Genomic DNA, 19,463 nt, shown 5'->3' with positions numbered 1-19,463 from the left:
CATGCAGTCAAATAAGCACAGGAAACACATAAACATACACACACACACACACATCCACACACACACACACACACACACACACACACAAACATGCACACACCTACACATGCAGACAAACATATACACTCCTACACAGACACACAACATACATACACCTACACATGCAGACAAGCATACACACACCTACACAAGCAGACAAACATACATACACCTACACACACACACAAACATACACACAGTCACACATGCAGACAAAAATACACACTCACACACACAAACATACACACACATAAACACATACACCCATACAGACAGATAAGCACACGCACCCACACACGCAAACATACACACACCTACACATTCAAACCTACATACGCCCACACACGCAAACAAACAAACACGCAGACCAACATACATACACCCAGACATGTAAACACACTTGCACAAAAACATAAACACACACATATGCCGAAAAAAATACAGACACCACACACACAGACACACACACACACACACACACACAGGTCCAAACAAAGACATACCTGAAAAGTTTCTTGTGACCAGCAGAGTGGTCAAAATAGCACCCTGATGGCAAAAGAAAAAAGAAAGAAAGAAGGGAAGGAGGGAAAGAGGGAAGGAGGTTGAAAGGTGGATCAGTGCAGTAGTGTGGTGAACTGTTCAGTAGTGTGGTGAACTGTTCAGTAGTGTGGTGAACTGTGGTGAACTGTTCAGTAGTGCGGTGAACTGTTCAGTAGTGCGGTGAACTGTTCAGTAGTGTGGTGAACTGTGGTGAACTGTTCAGTAGTGTGGTGAACTGTTCAGTAGTGTGGTGAACTGTGGTGAACTGTTCAGTAGTGTGGTGAACTGTTCAGTAGTGCGGTGAACTGTTCAGTAGTGTGGTGAACTGTGGTGAACTGTTCAGTAGTGTGGTAAACTGTTCAGTAGTGTGGTGAACTGTGGTGAACTGTTCAGTAGTGTGGTGAACTGTTCAGTAGTGCGGTGAACTGTTCAGTAGTGTGGTGAACTGTGGTGAGCTGTTCAGTATTGCGGTTAACTGTTCAGTATTGTTGTGAACTGTTCAGTAGTGTGGTGAACTGTTCAGTAGTGTGGTGAACTTTAAGACAATAGTGTATTTTCAGTTTCAGTTAACTGATCAAACCACTTTATACACAGTATTCCAGATTCAGAATTCATTAGCGAGAGCAGGGGGGGGGGGGAGAGGGAGAGAGAGAGAAAAAGAGAGAGACAAAGAGAGAGAGAGAGAAAGGGGGGGGGGGAGAATTACCTTCAGCTTCCTCCTTGCATTAAACTTTTTCAGACATTCCACTGTCTCCTGCCTGTGCATCATAGATGCTACAGTGGACCTTTGCTACAGAGAGAGGGAGAGAAGTGGGTTGGGGACAGAGAGACAAACAGAGGAAAAAGAAATGTAAAGAATCTCTGTCATCATGTTTGGATACAGTGTTACATTTAATCTACACTCACTGACCAAAAAACCAGAACACCCTGCTTTGTTTGAACATTAAGAACAAATGCCACATGAGGTCCTGTGTTCAAATATAACTATTATTATTATTATTATTATTATTAATAATATTATAACACAGTAGACACACAACACACACAAGACATCAGTGCTTTGATTCAGGGCCCAGGGATAAAGAGTGGACAGATTCCTCCCAAACCTTTTTAATAGACTGACATCAGGGATGGTATTGGTCATTAATGTCATTTCTCCTCTCTGCTTCTGGACCTGGTCCTGCAGCTCTGGCACTATGGGTGTGATGTGGCCATTAATCATGATCTCTCAGGTCCTCCCATCACAACTATAGTTCAGAACACAACATAACACTGTGCAATACCACAGAAAACCATATAACACTGTGCAATACCACATAACACCATATAACACTGGAGAATACCACATAACACCATATAACACTGGAGAATACCACATAACACCATATAACACTGATGAATACCACAGAATACCATATAACACCGATTAATACCACAGAACACCAACATAACACTGTGCAATACCACAGAACACCATATAACACTGTACAATACCACAGAACACCATATAACACTGAAGAATACCACATAGCACCATATAACATTGATGAATACCACAGAACACCATACAACACTGCAGAATACCACAGAACACCAACATAACACTGTGCAATACCACAGAACACCATATAACACTGTGCAATACCACAGAACACTGCATAACACTGTACAATACCACATAACACCATATAACACTGTGCAATACAACAGAACACCATATAACACTGATGAATACCACAGAACACCATATAACACCTCAGAACACAATTTCAGTGTTCAGCAAGGCCTCGGCATCAAAGCATTGATCTGTTGCCCTTAAAGGTCTCAGTGTGGGAGAGCTGAATGTCCCCAAACTCTCAAACCTCACTCTCAAAGTGGAAAAAGAGTTGCAATTTCTACATGTAGATAAGTGGGTTTTCTCAGTGGCAGGGATAATCTGGTCAGTGCCTGTATATTCATGTCTACAAGCCACACATGTTACCAGAGGAACAGTATACTGAACAGAGTTGTAGCACTGAGGACTAGAGTAAGTGTTACAGACCACGCTGTCCTGAAGTGGACGCAGTAAACAACTATTAAAATAGTTCAGAGATCCAGAGCAGTTGTTCATGAATATAGTATTTGTTATGTTAGTCAGAAATGCGAAGACAGCATAAAACAGTACTATGTGTAGACGATTCTTTGTTTGTGGTTTATTTCTGAGTGTGTAAATGTGCCTGACTCATTCTTTGAGAGATGAAAATTAAAATGAAATGAATAACAGAGTGTGTGTGTGTGTGTGTGTGTGTGTGTGTGTGTGTGTGTGTGTGTGTGTGTGTGTGTGTGTGTGAACACATACACAGATCCAGGGGTGTTTGAGAGCTTCTGCTGCTGTGATGCGCTTGGATGGATTGATCGTCAGCATTTTATTAATCAGATCTTTGGCTTCAGGAGTCACCGTGTCCCACTCCGGAGACGGAAACTGTAAGCAGTCAAACCTATATCAGTTAATAAAACTGTAACCTGTCACCATTATATCAGTTAATAAAACTGTAACCTGTCACCATTATATCAGTTAATAAAACTGTAACCTGTCACCATTATATCAGTTAATAAAATTGTAAACAGTCATCACCATGTCAGTTAATAAAACTGTAACCTGTCACCACCATATCAGTTAATAAAACTGTAACCTGTCACCATTATATCAGTTAATAAAACTGTAACCAGTCACCACTATATCAGTTAATAAAACTGTAACCAGTCACCACTATATCAGTTAATAAAACTGTAACCAGTTGAGTGTGTTAGGTACATTAGTGACACTGATATGGTAGTGTGTGTTGAATATGCTGACAGTGTATAAAGGCTATGTGTTTTAAGTGTGTGTGTATGTGTGCGTGCATGCATGCATGCTTATGTGTGCTTGTGTGTGTGTGGGTGCCTGTGTGTGTGTGTGTGTGTGTGCGTGTGTATATGTGTGTGTTTGTGTGTATGTGTGTGTATGTGTGTGTGCACGTGTGTGTGTGTGTGTGTGTGTGCGCGCATGTGTATATGTGTTTGTGTGTGTGTGTGTGTGTGTGTGTTACATCATATGCGCCAGCCTTGATCTGCTGATAAAGACGATGCTGATCTTCATCCCAGAATGGAGGATATCCCACCAGCAGGATATAGAGGATCACACCTATAACACACACACACACATACACACAAGGAAACAGACACACAGGAAAACATATCCGTCATCCTAACCTTATAATACACACACAGACACACACACACAAAAAAAGACCCACCCCTGATGTTAACCACTAGAGTAGATGTAGTCTTAAGTGTGTGTATGTGTGTGTGTGTGTGTGTGCGTGTATGTGTATGTGCGTGTGTGTGTGCATGTGTGTGTGTGTTTGTGTGTGTGTGTATGTGCATGTGTCTGTGTGTGTGCATGTGCATGTGTGTGTGTGTGTGTGTGTGTGTATGTGTATGTGTGTGTGTGTGTGTGTGTGAGAGAGAGAGAGAGAGAGAGAGAGAGAGAGAGAGAGAGAGAGAGAGAGAGACTCACCACAAGCCCACATATCCACTGGTTTGCCATATGGGTCTTTTCTCAGAACCTCAGGAGACAAGTAGCCAGGCGTTCCAGCAAAGCCTAAGCACACAGATTACACACATTACATGCAGATAACACAGAGATTACACATATTACACACAGTTACACACATATTACACACATATAACACACAGTTTACACACATTAAACTCAGATAACACAAAGATTACACACATTACACACAGATAACACACAGATTACATACATTACACACAGACAACACACATTACACACAGATAACACAGAGATTACACTGTGATTTTTAGAACATCTGTACAAATTCATGAGTTTTAGAAGATCTCATACCAGTGTGTGAGTGAAGCTGTTCACACTTCCCAGATTCATATGTCATGCTGATTAAATTGGTTATGTTGCCTCTTAGTTGAATGGATGTTCTGTTCAATAGCTCATTAATATTTAAGGTTCAATAGCTCAATAATATTTAAAAATGTTAATATTTAAAAATAGATCATTAATATTTAAAACTTCATCTATATAGTCCATAAATATCATTGATATAAGCTATTTTATATTCTTATTTTTTCAATTTTATCATTTATCATTTTAGACTTTATATATCTGATAAATTTGTAATTTGTATACTAATGGATGGTGAGTTTCTTACATCTCACACTAACCAAACTCAGAGATTGAAAATGTTGGGTAAGACATGACTTTCCAAATGTCGAGACTATGGGATAACTACGGGAGACGACGGGAGACGACGATAGACTACGGGATAATGTAAGTGTTCACTACTCAAACGCCTTCAATTTGGTTTGCTGTCCATCAAATGATGCTGGTGGAGATCCTGCCACCATATTTATAAATGTCCTGAGACCTCAGTGTTTGTATGTTTATAAAAGCCCTGAGTTTATAGATGCCCTGAGAGTGTGTGTATGGTTATAGATGCCCTGAGAGTGTGTGTATGGTTATAGATTCCCTGAGAGTGTGTGTATGGTTATAGATGCCCTGAGAGTGTGTGTATGGTTATAGATGTCCTGAGAGTGTGTGTATGGTTATAGATTCCCTGAGAGTATGTGTATGGTTATAGATGTTCTGAGAGTGTGTATGGTTATAGATGCCCTGAGAGTGTGTGTATGGTTATAGATGCCCTGAGAATGTGTGTATGGTTATAGATGTCCTGAGAGTGTGTGTATGGTTATAGATGCCCTGAGAGAGTGTGTATGGTTATAGATGTCCTGAGAGTGTGTGTATGTTTGTGTTTGTACTTACCAAACCAGGCTTGCTGCTCACCCTGCACCTCTATAGCCAGACCAAAGTCTGCCAGCTTTACTGCAGCTCCCTTCATCTTACTCGCTAACAGCAAGTTCTCAGGCTGCAAACAAACACAAAGACCAGTGGATATGTGGGCTTGTGGTGAGTCTCTTTCTTTCACACACAGACACACAGACACACACATACGCACACACACACACACACACACACACACACACACACACACACAGACACACACACACACACACAGACACACACACACACACACGCTTATCGCTGGAAAGGTTTTGTTTTTCTTCTGGCTACTTCAGCACGGTAAATAATTATCATAATGTCATTAATGAATAAATAATTGTGAAGGTAAGTGACATTTAATACATTAGTTACTACTCACTCTCTCTCTCTAGATCTAAATTTTAATACATTAGTTACTACTCGCTCTCTCTCTCTAGATCTAAATTTTAATACATTAGTTACTACTCGCTCTCTCTCTCTAGATCTAAATTTTAATACATTAGTTAATACTCACTCTCTCTCTCTCTAGGTCTAGATTTTAAAACATTAGTTACTACTTGCTCTCTTTCTCTACATCTAAATTTTAATACATTACTTACTACTCGCTCTCTCTCTCTAGATCTAGATTTTAATACATTACTTACTAATCGCTCTCTCTCTCTCTAGGTCTAGATATGAATACATTAGTTATTACTCGCTCTCTCTAGATCTAAATTTTAATGCATTACTTACTACTCTCTCTCTCTCTCTCTCTCTCTAGATCTAGATTTTAATACATTACTTACTAATCGCTCTCTCTCTCTAGATCTAGATTTGTCCCTAATCCAAAATATCACAGAATTGTCATAGTGTAAAGACAGGAGGAGGAGAGGAGAGAGGTAGAGGAGAGGTGGAGAGGAGGAGAGGAAAGAGGTAGAGGAGAGGTGGAGAGGAGGAGAGGAGAGAGGTAGAGGAGAGGTGGAGAGGAGGAGAGGAGAGAGGTAGAGGAGAGGTGGAGAGGAGGAGAGGAGAGAGGTAGAGGAGAGGTGAAGAGGAGGAGAGGAAAGAGGTAGAGGAGAGGTGGAGAGGAGGAGAGGAGAGAGGTAGAGGAGAGGTGGAGAGGAGGAGAGGAGAGAGATAGAGGAGAGGTGGAGAGGAGGAGAGGAGAGAGGTAGAGGAGAGGTGGAGAGGAGGAGAGGAAAGCGGTAGAGGAGAGGTGGAGAGGAGGAGAGGAGAGAGATAGAGGAGAGGTGGAGAGGAGGAGAGGAGAGAGGTAGAGGAGAGGTGGAGAGGAGGAGAGGAAAGAGGTAGAGGAGAGGTGGATAGAAGGAGAGGAGAGAGGTAGAGGAGAGGTGGAGAGGAGGAGAGGAAAGAGGTAGAGGAGAGGTGGATAGAAGGAGAGGAGAGAGGTAGAGGAGAGGTGGAGAGGAGAGAGGTAGAGGAGAGGTGGAGAGGAGGAGAGGAAAGAGGTAGAGGAGAGGTGGAGAGGAGGAGAGGAGAGAGGTAGAGGAGAGGTGAAGAGGAGGAGAGGAAAGAGGTAGAGGAGAGGTGGAGAGGAGGAGAGGAGAGAGGTAGAGGAGAGGTGGATAGGAGGAGAGGAGAGAGGTAGAGGAGAGGTGGAGAGGAGGAGAGGAGAGAGGTAGAGGAGAGGTGGAGAGGAGGAGAGGAGAGAGGTAGAGGAGAGGTGGATAAGAGGAGAGGAGAGAGGTAGAGGAGAGGTGGAGAGGAGGAGAGGAGAGAGGTAGAGGAGAGGTGGAGAGTCCAGTCTCTGGATAACAAGCTCGACGACCTCCGGGCCAGGATAAAGTTCCAGAGGGACATTCGGGATTGCAATCTCCTCTGCTTCACCGAGTCGTGGCTGAACCCAGCGGTACCAAACCACGCTATCCAGCCGGCCGAGTTCTTCTCGGTTCACCGCATGGACAGGACGGCAGATTCGGGGAAGTCGAGAGGCGGCGGAGTGTGTGTGATGGTAAACAACAGCTGGTGCAACAATGCCAATGTTGTTACTCTCGCCTGCTCCTGCTCACCCAACCTGGAGCTGCTCGCCCTCAAACTTCGTCCTTTCTACCTTCCTCGGGAGTTCACTTCGGTCATCATCAACACCGTGTACATCCCACCTCAGGCTAACATGGACACTGCACTGTGGGAACTTCATGAGGCTCTCACACAGTTTCAGGCACAGCACCGGGACGCTGCACTTATTGTGGTTGGGGATTTCAACAGCGCTAACCTCAAGCGTGCGGTGCCCAACCTTTACCAGCACGTAACCTTCCCCACCAGGGGAAATAGGACACTAGATCACTGCTACACCCCATACAAGGACAGCTACAAGGCACTAGCTCATCCACCGTTTGGTAAGTCGGACCACGCCGCCATCTTCCTCCTACCAAAATATAAACAACGGCTGAAACGGGAAGCTCCGGTTCAGAGGGAGGTCGCGCGCTGGACAGACCAATCGGTGGCCGCTCTGCAGGACGCTCTGGATGACGCGGACTGGGACATGTTCCGGCGCAGCACTGATGATGTCAGCGAGTTTACGGAGGCAGTAGTAGGATTTATTGGGAAACTGGTGGACGACACGATCCCAAGAATCACCATCAAGAAGTTTTCCAACCAGAAGCCCTGGGTGGACAGAACCATCCGCGAGGCTCTGAACTCTCGAACTGCTGCCTACAATGCGGGGATCATCAGCGGGAACATGGACGAGTACAAGTCTGCAGCATACGGAGTGCGCAGGGCGGTGAGGGAGGCGAAGCGGCGCTACGGGAAGAAACTAGAGACACAGTTCCAGCAGAGTGGCTCTAGATCCCTGTGGCAGGGACTACGGATGATCACGGACTACAGGAGCCCACCCTCTGGGCTGATGAGTGCGGATGAGTCTCTGGCGAACGAGCTGAATACATTCTTTGCTCGCTTCGAGGCTACATCTAGCAGCGCTAATGCTAGCAGCACAAATGCTAACGGCGCTAGTGCTAACAGCGCCAATGCTAACGGTGCTGGTGCAAGTGGCACTATCGGCGCAGCCGGTGGCACATGCGCGGGGCCCACCATAGAGCAGCGCCCTCTCATCATCACGGAGAGTGACGTGAGGAGAGTGTTTAAAAGGGTGAATACCAGGAAGGCGATGGGACCAGACGGTATCTGCGGGAGGGTCCTCAAAGCCTGCGCAGATCAGCTAGCCCCGGTATTCACCGACATCTTCAATCTCTCCCTGACGCTCGGTATTGTCCCGTCCAGCTTCAAGCGGTCCACCATCGTCCCCGTCCCGAAGAAACCTCGACCCTCCGACCTCAATGACTACCGCCCTGTCGCCCTCACATCAGTCGTGATGAAGTGCTTTGAAAAGCTAGTTAGAGACTTCATCACATCTTCACTGCCAGCCTCCACGGACCCACTGCAGTTTGCATACCGCCACAACCGCTCCACTGACGATGCGATTGCACATCTGCTCCACACTACACTGACTCACCTGGACGAAGGGAGGGGAAATTATGTTAAAATGCTATTTGTCGACTACAGTTCAGCATTTAACACTATCATTCCCTCCCTACTCACTACTAAGTTGGGAGATCTAGGACTGCATACATCCCTGTGCGACTGGATCTCCAACTTCCTAACAGACAGACCACAATCAGTACGGGTGGGCAACTGCGCCTCATCCACCCTCACCCTCAGCACTGGAGCTCCTCAGGGTTGTGTCCTAAGCCCCCTGCTCTACTCACTGTACACCTACGACTGCACAGCCACTTCCAGCTCTAACACCATTGTCAAGTTTGCTGATGACACCGTTGTCGTGGGTCTGATCTCGGACAACGACGAGAGGGCCTACCTGGAGGAGATTAAACACCTGGAAAACTGGTGCCAGGAAAATAATCTCCTCCTAAACGTCAGTAAGACAAAGGAGCTGATCGTGGATTGCAGCAAGAAGCAGGAGCGGCACTACCAACCTGTGAGGATCAGTGGAACCACGGTGGAGAGAGTAGATAGTTTCAGGTACCTTGGTGTTCACATCTCGCAGGACCTGTCCTGGTCCCGCCATACCAGCTCCCTGGCAAAGAAGGCTCGTCAGCGTCTTTACCACCTCAGACGCCTAAGGGACTTCAGACTGCCCTCCAAGGTACTGCGGAACTTCTACACCTGCACTATCGAGAGCATCCTCACGGGGAACATCACAGTCTGGTTTGGGAATAGCACCAAGCAGGACAGACAAGCACTCCAAAGGGTAGTGCGTTCAGCAGAGCGCATCACTCACTCGGAACTTCCTGACCTGCAGACCACCTACTACAAGCGGTGCCAAACCAAGGTCAGGAAAATTGTGAAGGACCCCACCCATCCCAACAATAGACTGTTCTCTCTGTTGAGGTCAGGGAGGCGCTTCCGTTCCCTGAAGGCCAAGACAGAGAGGCTGAAGAGGAGCTTCTTCCCACAGGCCATTCGGGCCCTGAATCAGGGAAACTGATAAACTGTGGGGACCACCACCACCACCACGTAACATGACTGTTACGTAACATGACTGTATATCTGTACCACCACGTAACATGACTGTATATCTGTACATCTGTATATATAGATTTAGATGGTACTATACAATGGATCTGTACATTCTGTAGATTGTGTACATATATACTCAACCATATACATTGTACATTGTGTATATAATCATAATATACATATATTGTACATACATTGTTAATATATTTTTGTACATACATAGAATATATATTTATCTGTATATATATATTTTTTTCTCTATGCACCCCTGGTTCTCTTCCTCAGTTTGGACAGAGCACTCTCCACCATTTCACTGCGTGTTGTACTGTGTATGACTATGTATGTGACAAATAAACCAAACTTGAACTTGAAACTTGAACTTGAGGAGAGGAAAGAGGTAGAGGAGAGGTGGAGAGGAGGAGAGGAGAGAGGTAGAGGAGAGGTGGAGAGGAGGAGAGGAGAGAGGTAGAGGAGAGGTGGAGAGGAGGAGAGGAGAGAGGTAGAGGAGAGGTGGAGAGGAGGAGAGGAGAGAGGTAGAGGAGAGAGGTATAGGAGAGGTGGATTGCAGAGCTGCAGTACAGTGTGTGCCTGCTTGACGTCACACCTGCTAAATCTGGCTCTGACTTCACCACAGCAGGCCACGCTGTCTGGGGCTCTCTCTCTTACGGTGTGTGTGAGTGTGTGTGTGAGTGTGTGTGAGTGTGTGTGTGTGTGTGTGTGTGTTTCTTCTGACCTTCAGATCCCTGTGGACAATCCCGTTAACATGGCAGTGATGAACGCTCTCTAAAATCTGCTGGATACAATGACTGAGAGAGCAGATAGAGGGAGAGAGAGAGAAAGAGAGGGAGAGGGGGGGGGAGAGAGAGGGAGAGGGGGGGGGAGAGAGAGGGGGGGAAGAGAGGGGGGAGAGAGGGCAGAGGGGAGCAGGAACACATGAGTATAATGAGTAAAAGTTCAGATTCCCCTGTTACGTTGTTCATATTTATGTTTGATTTAATTATTTACACACACATTAGAAAACTGATGCACTAATGAGACCTTGTGAAGGCACCGCATTATCCATCTCAGTATGTGAAATGTGTGTGTGCATGTGTGTATACGCATGTGTGCGATTGTGTGTGTTTCTGTGTGTGTGTATGGGTGTGTGTGTGTGTGTGTGTGTGTGCGTGCGTGTGAGTATGTGTGTATGTATGTATGTGTGTATGTATGTGTGTGTGTGTGTGCGTGTGTATGCATGTGTGTGTATGTGTTTGTGTGTGTGTGTGTGTGCATGTGTGTGTACGCATGTGTGCGATTGTGTGTGTTTCTGTGTGTTTGTGTGTGTGTGTGTGTGTGTGTATGTGTGTGTGTGCATGTGTGTGTACGCATGTGTGTGATTGTGTGTGTTTCTGTGTGTGTGTGTGTGTGTGTGTTGTACCTGGCATCAGCCTCACTATAGTACTCTCTTGCTACAATGTCTTCAAACAGCTCTCCTCCAGTGACCCTAAGGTTAAAGGTCAAATCACATCTGTCAAATCCATAAACAAAGGTTGTCCATGATTGTGGTGGGTCTTCTGTTCAAAACAGTGCAGAGGTCACACATATCATGACACAGCACTCTATAATAAAAGTCCCTCTCATCTGGTCCACTAATATTACACATAAATTGTATATTGTTTTGTACACAGTGTCTCTTCAGTCAGCTCTCTTCCAGTGACTCAGACGTGGTCAGTGGTCTGCAGTGGTCAGGCTGAGAATGAGGGACAGGTGCAGGAAGCACAGAAAGCGAGAACAGGGGATGAGGAGAGAAAGAGATGAGGAAAGAAAAAGATGAGAGATGGGAAAAAGAGAGATAGGGGAGAGAGAAAAAGATGACAGGAAGAGAGAAAGATGAGAGAGAGGGAGAGAGAGAGAGAGAGAGAGAGAGAGAGAGAGAGAGAGGGAGCAAGGGGGAGGATAACATGGAAATAATTCTGAAATTTTTACACTGACATTATAATTCCACACATTCCAGTTTGAAGTTGTGAAGCGCTGAATTGTGAGAAGATCGCCACCTGGTGGTCATGCTTATGTATCAGGATTGCACAAAATAGAAAACAAGCATACTTCCAAATCCAGCTCAATATCCATATAAATGAAACACTTATTGATAATACTTACAGATCAAACACTAAGTAATGGAAGCCCTCCTCAGAGATACTGTCATGGAGTCGAACTGTAGACAAATGGCAAAAAAATAACTTTCAGTTTCAACTATTTTAAGCACAGCCTGAAAAACACAGCAAGTGCATGTGGGAACAGTAGAGGAATCATATTAATAACCAAAACATAAGAGAGGTAAAGGATCATACCAATATTGGGGTGTTTTAAGAGCCGGCAAATTCTTGCCTCTCGTTCCAGCTTCTGGTGATCTGAGAGCGAGTGAAAATGATTCAAATTATTATGATTCCAGAGACTAACATAGTGTTCCAGTGCATAGTGTAGTGGACCAGTGGGTAGTGTAGTAGACCAGTGTATAGTGTTTAGTGTAGTGGTAGTGTAGTGGACCCGTGGGTAGTGTAGTAGACCAGTGTATAGTGTAGTGGTAGTGTAGTGGACCAGGGGATAGTGTAGTGGATAGTGTAGTGGGTAGTGTAGTGGACCAGTGGGTAGTGTAGTGGTAGTGTAGTGTACCGATGGATAGTGTATTGGTAGTGTAATGGACCAGTGGGTGGTGTAGTGGACCATTGGTAATGTACTGCAACAATAGTGGAACAATGGATAGATAATTTATTTCTAATTTTGGCAAATAATGTCCTGAGGTGATAGATCTCAGGATGGTATCGACTTTATTATTCCTCTATGCATTCTATTTTGTACAGTAATACAACAGTCTTCACTATTACACTATATACTAATACAGCAGTCTACACTATTACACTATACAGCAATACAGCAGTCTACACTATTACACTATACACTAATACAGCAGTCTACATTATTACACTATACACTAATACAGCAGTCTACACTATTACACTATACAGCAATACAGCAGTCTACACTATTACACTATACACTAATACAGCAGTCTACATTATTACACTATACACTAATACAGCAGTCTACACTATTACACTATACACTAACAGCAGTGTCTACACTATTACACTATACACTAATACAGCAGTCTACACTATTACACTATACACTAATACAGCAGTGTCTACACAATTACACTATACACTAATACAGCAGTCTACACTATTACACTAAACTGCAATACAGCAGTTTCTACACTATGCAGCAATAAAGCAGTCTACACTATTACACTATATACTAATACAGTAGTGTCTACACTATTACACTATACAGCAACACAGTAGTCTACACTATTACACTATACACTAAAACAGCAGTGTCTACATTATTACACTACACAGCAATACAGCAGTGTCTATACTATTACACTATACACTAATACAGCATTGTCTGCACTATTACACTATACACTAATACAGTAATCTACACTATTACACTATACACTAATACAGCATTGTCTGCACTATTGCACTATACACTAATACAGTAATCTACACTATTACAATATACAGCAAAACAGCAGTCTACACTATTACACTATACACTAACAGCAGTGTCTACACTATTACACTATACAGCAATACAGCAGTCTACACTATTACACTATACACTAATACAGCAGTCTACATTATTACACTATACAATAATACAGAAGTGTCTACACTATGACACTATACACTAATACAGCAGTCTACATTATTACACTATACATTAATACAGCAGTGTCTACACTATGACACTATACAGTAATACAGCAGTCTACACTATTACACTATACACTAATACAGCAGTGTCTACACTATGACACTATACAGTAATACAGCAGTCTACACTATTACACTATACAATAATACAGCAGTGTCTACACTATGACACTATACACTAATACAGTGTCTACACTATGACACTATACAGTAATACAGCAGTCTACACTATTACACTATACACTAATACAGCAGTGTCTACACTATGACACTATACAGTAATACAGCAGTCTACACTATTACACTATACACTAATACAGCAGTGTCTACACTATGACACTATACAGTAATACAGCAGTCTACACTATTACACTATACAATAATACAGCAGTGTCTACACTATGACACTATACAGTAATACAGCAGTCTACACTATTACACTATACACTAATACAGCAGTCTACATTATTACACTATACACTAATACAGCAGTGTCTACACTATGACACTATACAGTAATACAGCAGTGTCTACACTATGACACTATACAGTAATACAGCAGTCTACACTATTACACTATACACTAATACAGCAGTCTACATTATTACACTATACACTAATACAACAGTGTCTACACTATGACACTATACAGTAATACAGCAGTCTACACTATTACACTATACACTAATACAGCAGTGTCTACACTATGACACTATACACTAATACAGCAGTCTACACTATGACACTATACAGTAATACAGCAGTCTACACTATTACACTATACACTAATACAGCAGTGTCTACACTATGACACTATACAGTAATACAGCAGTCTACACTATTACACTATACAATAATACAGCAGTGTCTACACTATGACACTATACAGTAATACAGCAGTCTACACTATTACACTATACACTAATACAGCAGTCTACATTATTACACTAATACAGCAGTGTCTACACTATGACACTATACAGTAATACAGCAGTGTCTACACTATGACACTATACAGTAATACAGCAGTCTACACTATTACACTATACACTAATACAGCAGTCTACATTATTACACTATACACTAATACAACAGTGTCTACACTATGACACTATACAGTAATACAGCAGTCTACACTATTACACTATACACTAATACAGCAGTGTCTACACTATGACACTATACACTAATACAGCAGTCTAAACTATTACACTATACAATAATACAGCAGTCTACACTATTACACTATACACTAATACAGCAGTGTCTACACTATGACACTATACAGTAATACAGCAGTCTACACTATTACACTATACAATAATACAGCAGTGTCTACACTATGACACTATACACTAATACAGCAGTCTAAACTATTACACTATACAATAATACAGCAGTCTACACTATTACACTATACAATAATACAGCAGTCTACACTATTACACTATACAATAATACAGCAGTGTCTACACCATACGGGACTTGCATATTTACTTATTTAATTGTATTATATAAGATAGTACTAAACTAAATTAAGTCACCATCTATTTGAATGAAGGAGTGGAGGGTGTGGGGAGAGTGAGGAGAAGAGAGTGAGGAGAGTGAGGAGAGTGAGGACAGTGAAGAGAGGAGTGTGAGGAGAGTGAGGAGTGTATGGAGAGCGTGAGGAGAGGAGAATGAGGAGAGTGAGAAGACACTGAAGAGAGGAGAGTGAGGAGAGTGAGGATAGTGAAGAAAGGAGAGTGTGGAGAGTGAGGAGAGGAGAGTGAGGAGAGTGATGACCCATTTCAGGTCAGCCTCAGGCTCTTCCGTCATTGTTTTGGGAATTTAATAGGACATCTATTTTTTGTCCTGTTTAACAGCTGTGTTGACATGGGCCATTTTCCTTCAGCAATCTGTGGTGAGACACAGCTCCTGTCATGCGGCACAGTGTGAAAGCACTGTTTAACTTCATTAGGACTGCTGTTTTACAGTGGTGTTTAACTTCATTAGGACTGCTGTTTTACAGTGGTGTTTAACTTCATTAGGACTGCTGTTTTACAGTGGTGTTTAACTTCATTAGGACTGCTGTTTTACAGTGTGGTTTAACTTCATTAGGACTGCTGTTTTACAGTGGTGTTTAACTTCATTAGGACTGCTGTTTTACAGTGGTGTTTAACTTCATTAGGACTGCTGTTTTACAGTGGTGTTTAACTTCATTGACTGCTGTTCTACAGTGGTGTTTAACTTCATTAGGACTGCTGTTTTACAGCGGTGTTTAACTTCATTAGGACTGCTGTTTTACAGTGGTGTTTAACTTCATTAGGCCTGCTGTTTTACAGTGGTGTTTAACTTCATTAGGACTCCTGTTTTACAGTGGTGTTTAACTTCATTAGGACTGCTGTTTTACAGTGGTGTTTAACTTCATTAGGACTGGTGTTTTACAGTGGTGTTTAACTTCATTAGGCCTGCTGTATTACAGTGGTGTTTAACTTCATTAGGACTCCTGTTTTACAGTGGTGTTTAACTTCATTAGGACTCCTGTTTTACAGTGGTGTTTAACTTCATTATGACTGCTGTTCTACAGTGGTGTTTAAGTTCATTAGGACTGCTGTTTTACAGTGGTGTTTAACTTCATTAAGACTGCTGTTTTACAGTGTTGTTTAAATTTATTATAACTTTTGTATATGCCCTTATTTTTTAGAAAGTCATGCTTTCTCTCTGTCTTCATCCAGGTGTTTCCTCAATTCTATCTCTTTCTGTGTTCACACTCTCGCTCCCCTCTCTAAGCTCTCTCTCTCTTGAACACATATACTTTGTTTTTTGTTTCTATTTCTCTCTGTCTGCTCCACAGGTTTTCCACCTATGGACCATTCACATCTGTTGTCTAGCAACTCCTCCACCAATCAGACCTCTCTGCATTCTGCAGTAGAACCGGTCCTGCATGCAAATAGAAGGTCCTTTACAATTGCAGCATTTCGATATTGCAAGTAAAAATTTAACACAAAATGCCCTTATGTAAAATCTGACTATGGTGATTCTCAGGTTGTGTCCTGCCCACCGTGTGCAGCAATGTGGCTGTATAATTGTCTGATATGTTTTAATACTGTAAATGCACTAATAGGGCATAATTACAAAACTACAGTAATGAAGATATGATCCAGATATAAAACAGATATAAACCACACATCCAAACCATATATGCCCACCATATACAGCTCTGAGAAACATTAAGAGACCACTCCAAGATTTCATCCCTATATCACTTCATCTTTACATGTACATCAGTCTTTCCATTCCCCACTGTGTGAGGAATTCCAACACACGTTGGTACATATTGGGGAGACTGATGAGATGATCACCTGAACCAAATCCTACTTAACAAGGAGTGTGAAAAACTGGGATTATTCCACAGAATATTGATTTTTGAATTCTAAAGTTAAAACAGTAGCATTTAGTTGCTTAAACATGAACTGGTGTCACTCCACGGCCTGTATACAGCTAGGACTCACAGAATCTCTCTTTGACTTCCTTGTTCACGACTGCCAGTGAGTTATAGTTATTCAGCTAGTGTTAGTGAGTTATAGTTATTGATCTAGGGTTAGTGAGGTATAGTTAATGAGCTAGTGTTAGTGAGTTATAGTTATTGAGCTGGGTTAGTGAGGTATAGTTAACAATCTAGGGTTAGCGAATTATAGTAATTGAGATAGTGAGTTATAGTTGATGAGCTAGTGTTAGTGAGTTATAGTTAATGAGCTCGCGTTACTGAGTTATAGTTAATGAGCTAATGTTAGTGAGTTATAGTTATTAAGATAGTGTTAGTGAGTTATAGTTATTGAGATAGGGTTAGTGAGTTATAATTAATGAGCTAGTGTTACTAAGTTATAGTTATTGAGCTGGGTTAGTAACTTATAGTTATTGAGCAAGTGTTAGTGAGTTATAGTTAACGATCTATGGTTAGTAAGTTATAGTTAACGATCTAGGATTAGTGAGTTATAGATAATGAGCTAGGGTTAGTGAGTTATAATTAACGATCTAGGGTTAGTGAGTTATAGTTAACGATCTAGGGTTAGTAAGTTATAGTTATTGAGCTGGGGTTAATGAGATATAGTTAATGATCTAGGATTAGTGAGTTATACTTATTGAGCTAGTGTTACTGAGTTATAGTTAATGAGCTAGGGTTAGTGAGTTCTAGTAAATGAGCTAGGGTTAGTGAGTTACAGTTAATGAACTAGGGTTAATGAGTTATAGTTATTGAAATAGGGTTAGTTGAGTTACAGTTATTGAGCTAGTGTTAGTGAGTTATAGTAAATGAGCTAGGGTTAGTGAGTTACAGTTGATTAGCTACCTAAAAACATCATTTACTTCTCAACAAGTGTATCTGTTATTTGGACCTTTGGGTAGCGCTCAGCTCACATGGCATGGGTGACTATCCGCCCTGGTTTCCTTGCTGTTGATGGTCTGTCCTGGAAAATAAATTGCATTTCCCAGGACACAAAATGTCCTGTTTTTATTAGATCTATTTTGTAGGTAGGTTACATCTTGCCTTAACTGGTATATTCAACATGGTGAAATAGGTTCTGTTATTCTGCTCTGTACTGGTACTTAATTGGTTGTACTGTGTGCTGTATGACACCAGATGGCTGTGTCATATTATGCATGCCGTTCACCATCGCTGAGTTGCTAGCTACACCAGTAATGATGGGAAAACAGCAGTAATGATGGACAAACAGCAGTAACTATGAGATAACAGCAGGTGTGTAGTAAAGAAAATTGACTAGTACAGCAGGTGTGTAGAAACAGACCTAACTAGTCTCCTACAGCAGGTGTGTAGTAAAGAAAATTGACTAGTCTCCTACAGCAGGTGTGTAGAAACAGAGCTAACTAGTCTCCTACAGCAGGTGTGTAGAATTAGAGCTAACTAGTCTCTTACAGCAGGTGTGTAGTAACAGAGCTAACTAGTCTCCTACAGCAGGTATGTAGTAACAGAGCTAACTAGTCTCCTACAGCAGGTGTGTAGTAACAGAGCTAACTAGTCTCCTACAGCAGGTATGTAGTAACAGAGCTAACTAGTCTCCTACAGCAGGTATATAGTAACAGAGCTAACTAGTCTTCTACAGCAGGTATGTAGTAACAGAGCTAACTAGTCTCCTACAGCAGGTATGTAGTAACAGAGCTAACTAGTCTCCTACAGCAGGTGTGTAGTAACAGAGCTAACTAGTCTCCTACAGCAGGTATGTAGTAACAGAGCTAACTAGTCTCCTACAGCAGGTGTGTAGTAACAGAGCTAACTAGTCTCCTACAGCAGGTGTGTAGTAACAGAGCTAACTAGTCTCCTACAGCAGGTATGTAGTAACAGAGCTAACTAGTCTCCTACAGCAGATATGTAGTAACAGAGCTGACTACATAAAAACAAGAGAGTCGCTCCGTCTCGGATGTTGGCCGGGTCACCGAGGTGAAGGCTTCAGATGTTGGAGGACCAGGGCAATGTGATGAAAATTGGGCAGCTGTAACAAATACAAGACACTCATGGATGAGAATGGAGAATAGAGGACTGTTACTACATGCTGCTACATAAACAACCACACTAATCATGGCAGCAAGTTCTTAATACAAGATCAGTAGAGGCTGGGATCTACCACACCAGGAAGGAGCTCAGATGCAGGCTGTGCAAAGACACCCCTGAGACAATCCAGTACATAACAGCAGGATGCAAGATGGTAGCAGGCAGAACACACATGGAACACCACAACCAAGTGGCTGTCATGGTATACAGAAACATCTGTGCCAAAGGTCAAAGGTCAAAGAGAGACACACACCCGAAGGTG

General features: G+C 42.5%; 1 protein-coding gene across 8 annotated transcripts in view; it reads right to left on the bottom strand.

Moving 5' to 3' along the window:
- The window catches only part of camk2d2 (calcium/calmodulin-dependent protein kinase (CaM kinase) II delta 2), a 47,064-nt gene that overhangs the window by 20,758 nt on the left and 6,843 nt on the right, over window positions 1-19,463 (bottom strand). For 7 of the 8 annotated variants that reach the window (XM_035529688.1, XM_035529687.1, XM_035529689.1 and 4 more), the window contains exons 3-12: window positions 12,220-12,279; window positions 12,029-12,083; window positions 11,307-11,372; window positions 10,623-10,695; window positions 5,399-5,501; window positions 4,118-4,201; window positions 3,648-3,742; window positions 2,918-3,040; window positions 1,286-1,369; window positions 543-585 (exon numbers count right to left, since the gene is read on the bottom strand). In XM_035529688.1, the coding sequence (XP_035385581.1) occupies window positions 543-585; window positions 1,286-1,369; window positions 2,918-3,040; window positions 3,648-3,742; window positions 4,118-4,201; window positions 5,399-5,501; window positions 10,623-10,695; window positions 11,307-11,372; window positions 12,029-12,083; window positions 12,220-12,279 (786 nt within the window). Of the gene's footprint in view, window positions 1-542; window positions 586-1,285; window positions 1,370-2,917; window positions 3,041-3,647; window positions 3,743-4,117; window positions 4,202-5,398; window positions 5,502-7,184; window positions 7,218-10,622; window positions 10,696-11,306; window positions 11,373-12,028; window positions 12,084-12,219; window positions 12,280-19,463 lie in introns of those variants that run through there. The other variant, XM_035529694.1, reaches the window with a different exon arrangement.

This window comes from Electrophorus electricus, chromosome 9 (assembly GCF_013358815.1).
Source record: "Electrophorus electricus isolate fEleEle1 chromosome 9, fEleEle1.pri, whole genome shotgun sequence".
In the NCBI taxonomy this organism is placed as follows: Eukaryota; Metazoa; Chordata; class Actinopteri; order Gymnotiformes; family Gymnotidae; genus Electrophorus; species Electrophorus electricus.
The sequence above is the reverse complement of the archived record's forward strand: the minus strand, read 5'-3'. Positions and strand labels throughout refer to the sequence as shown.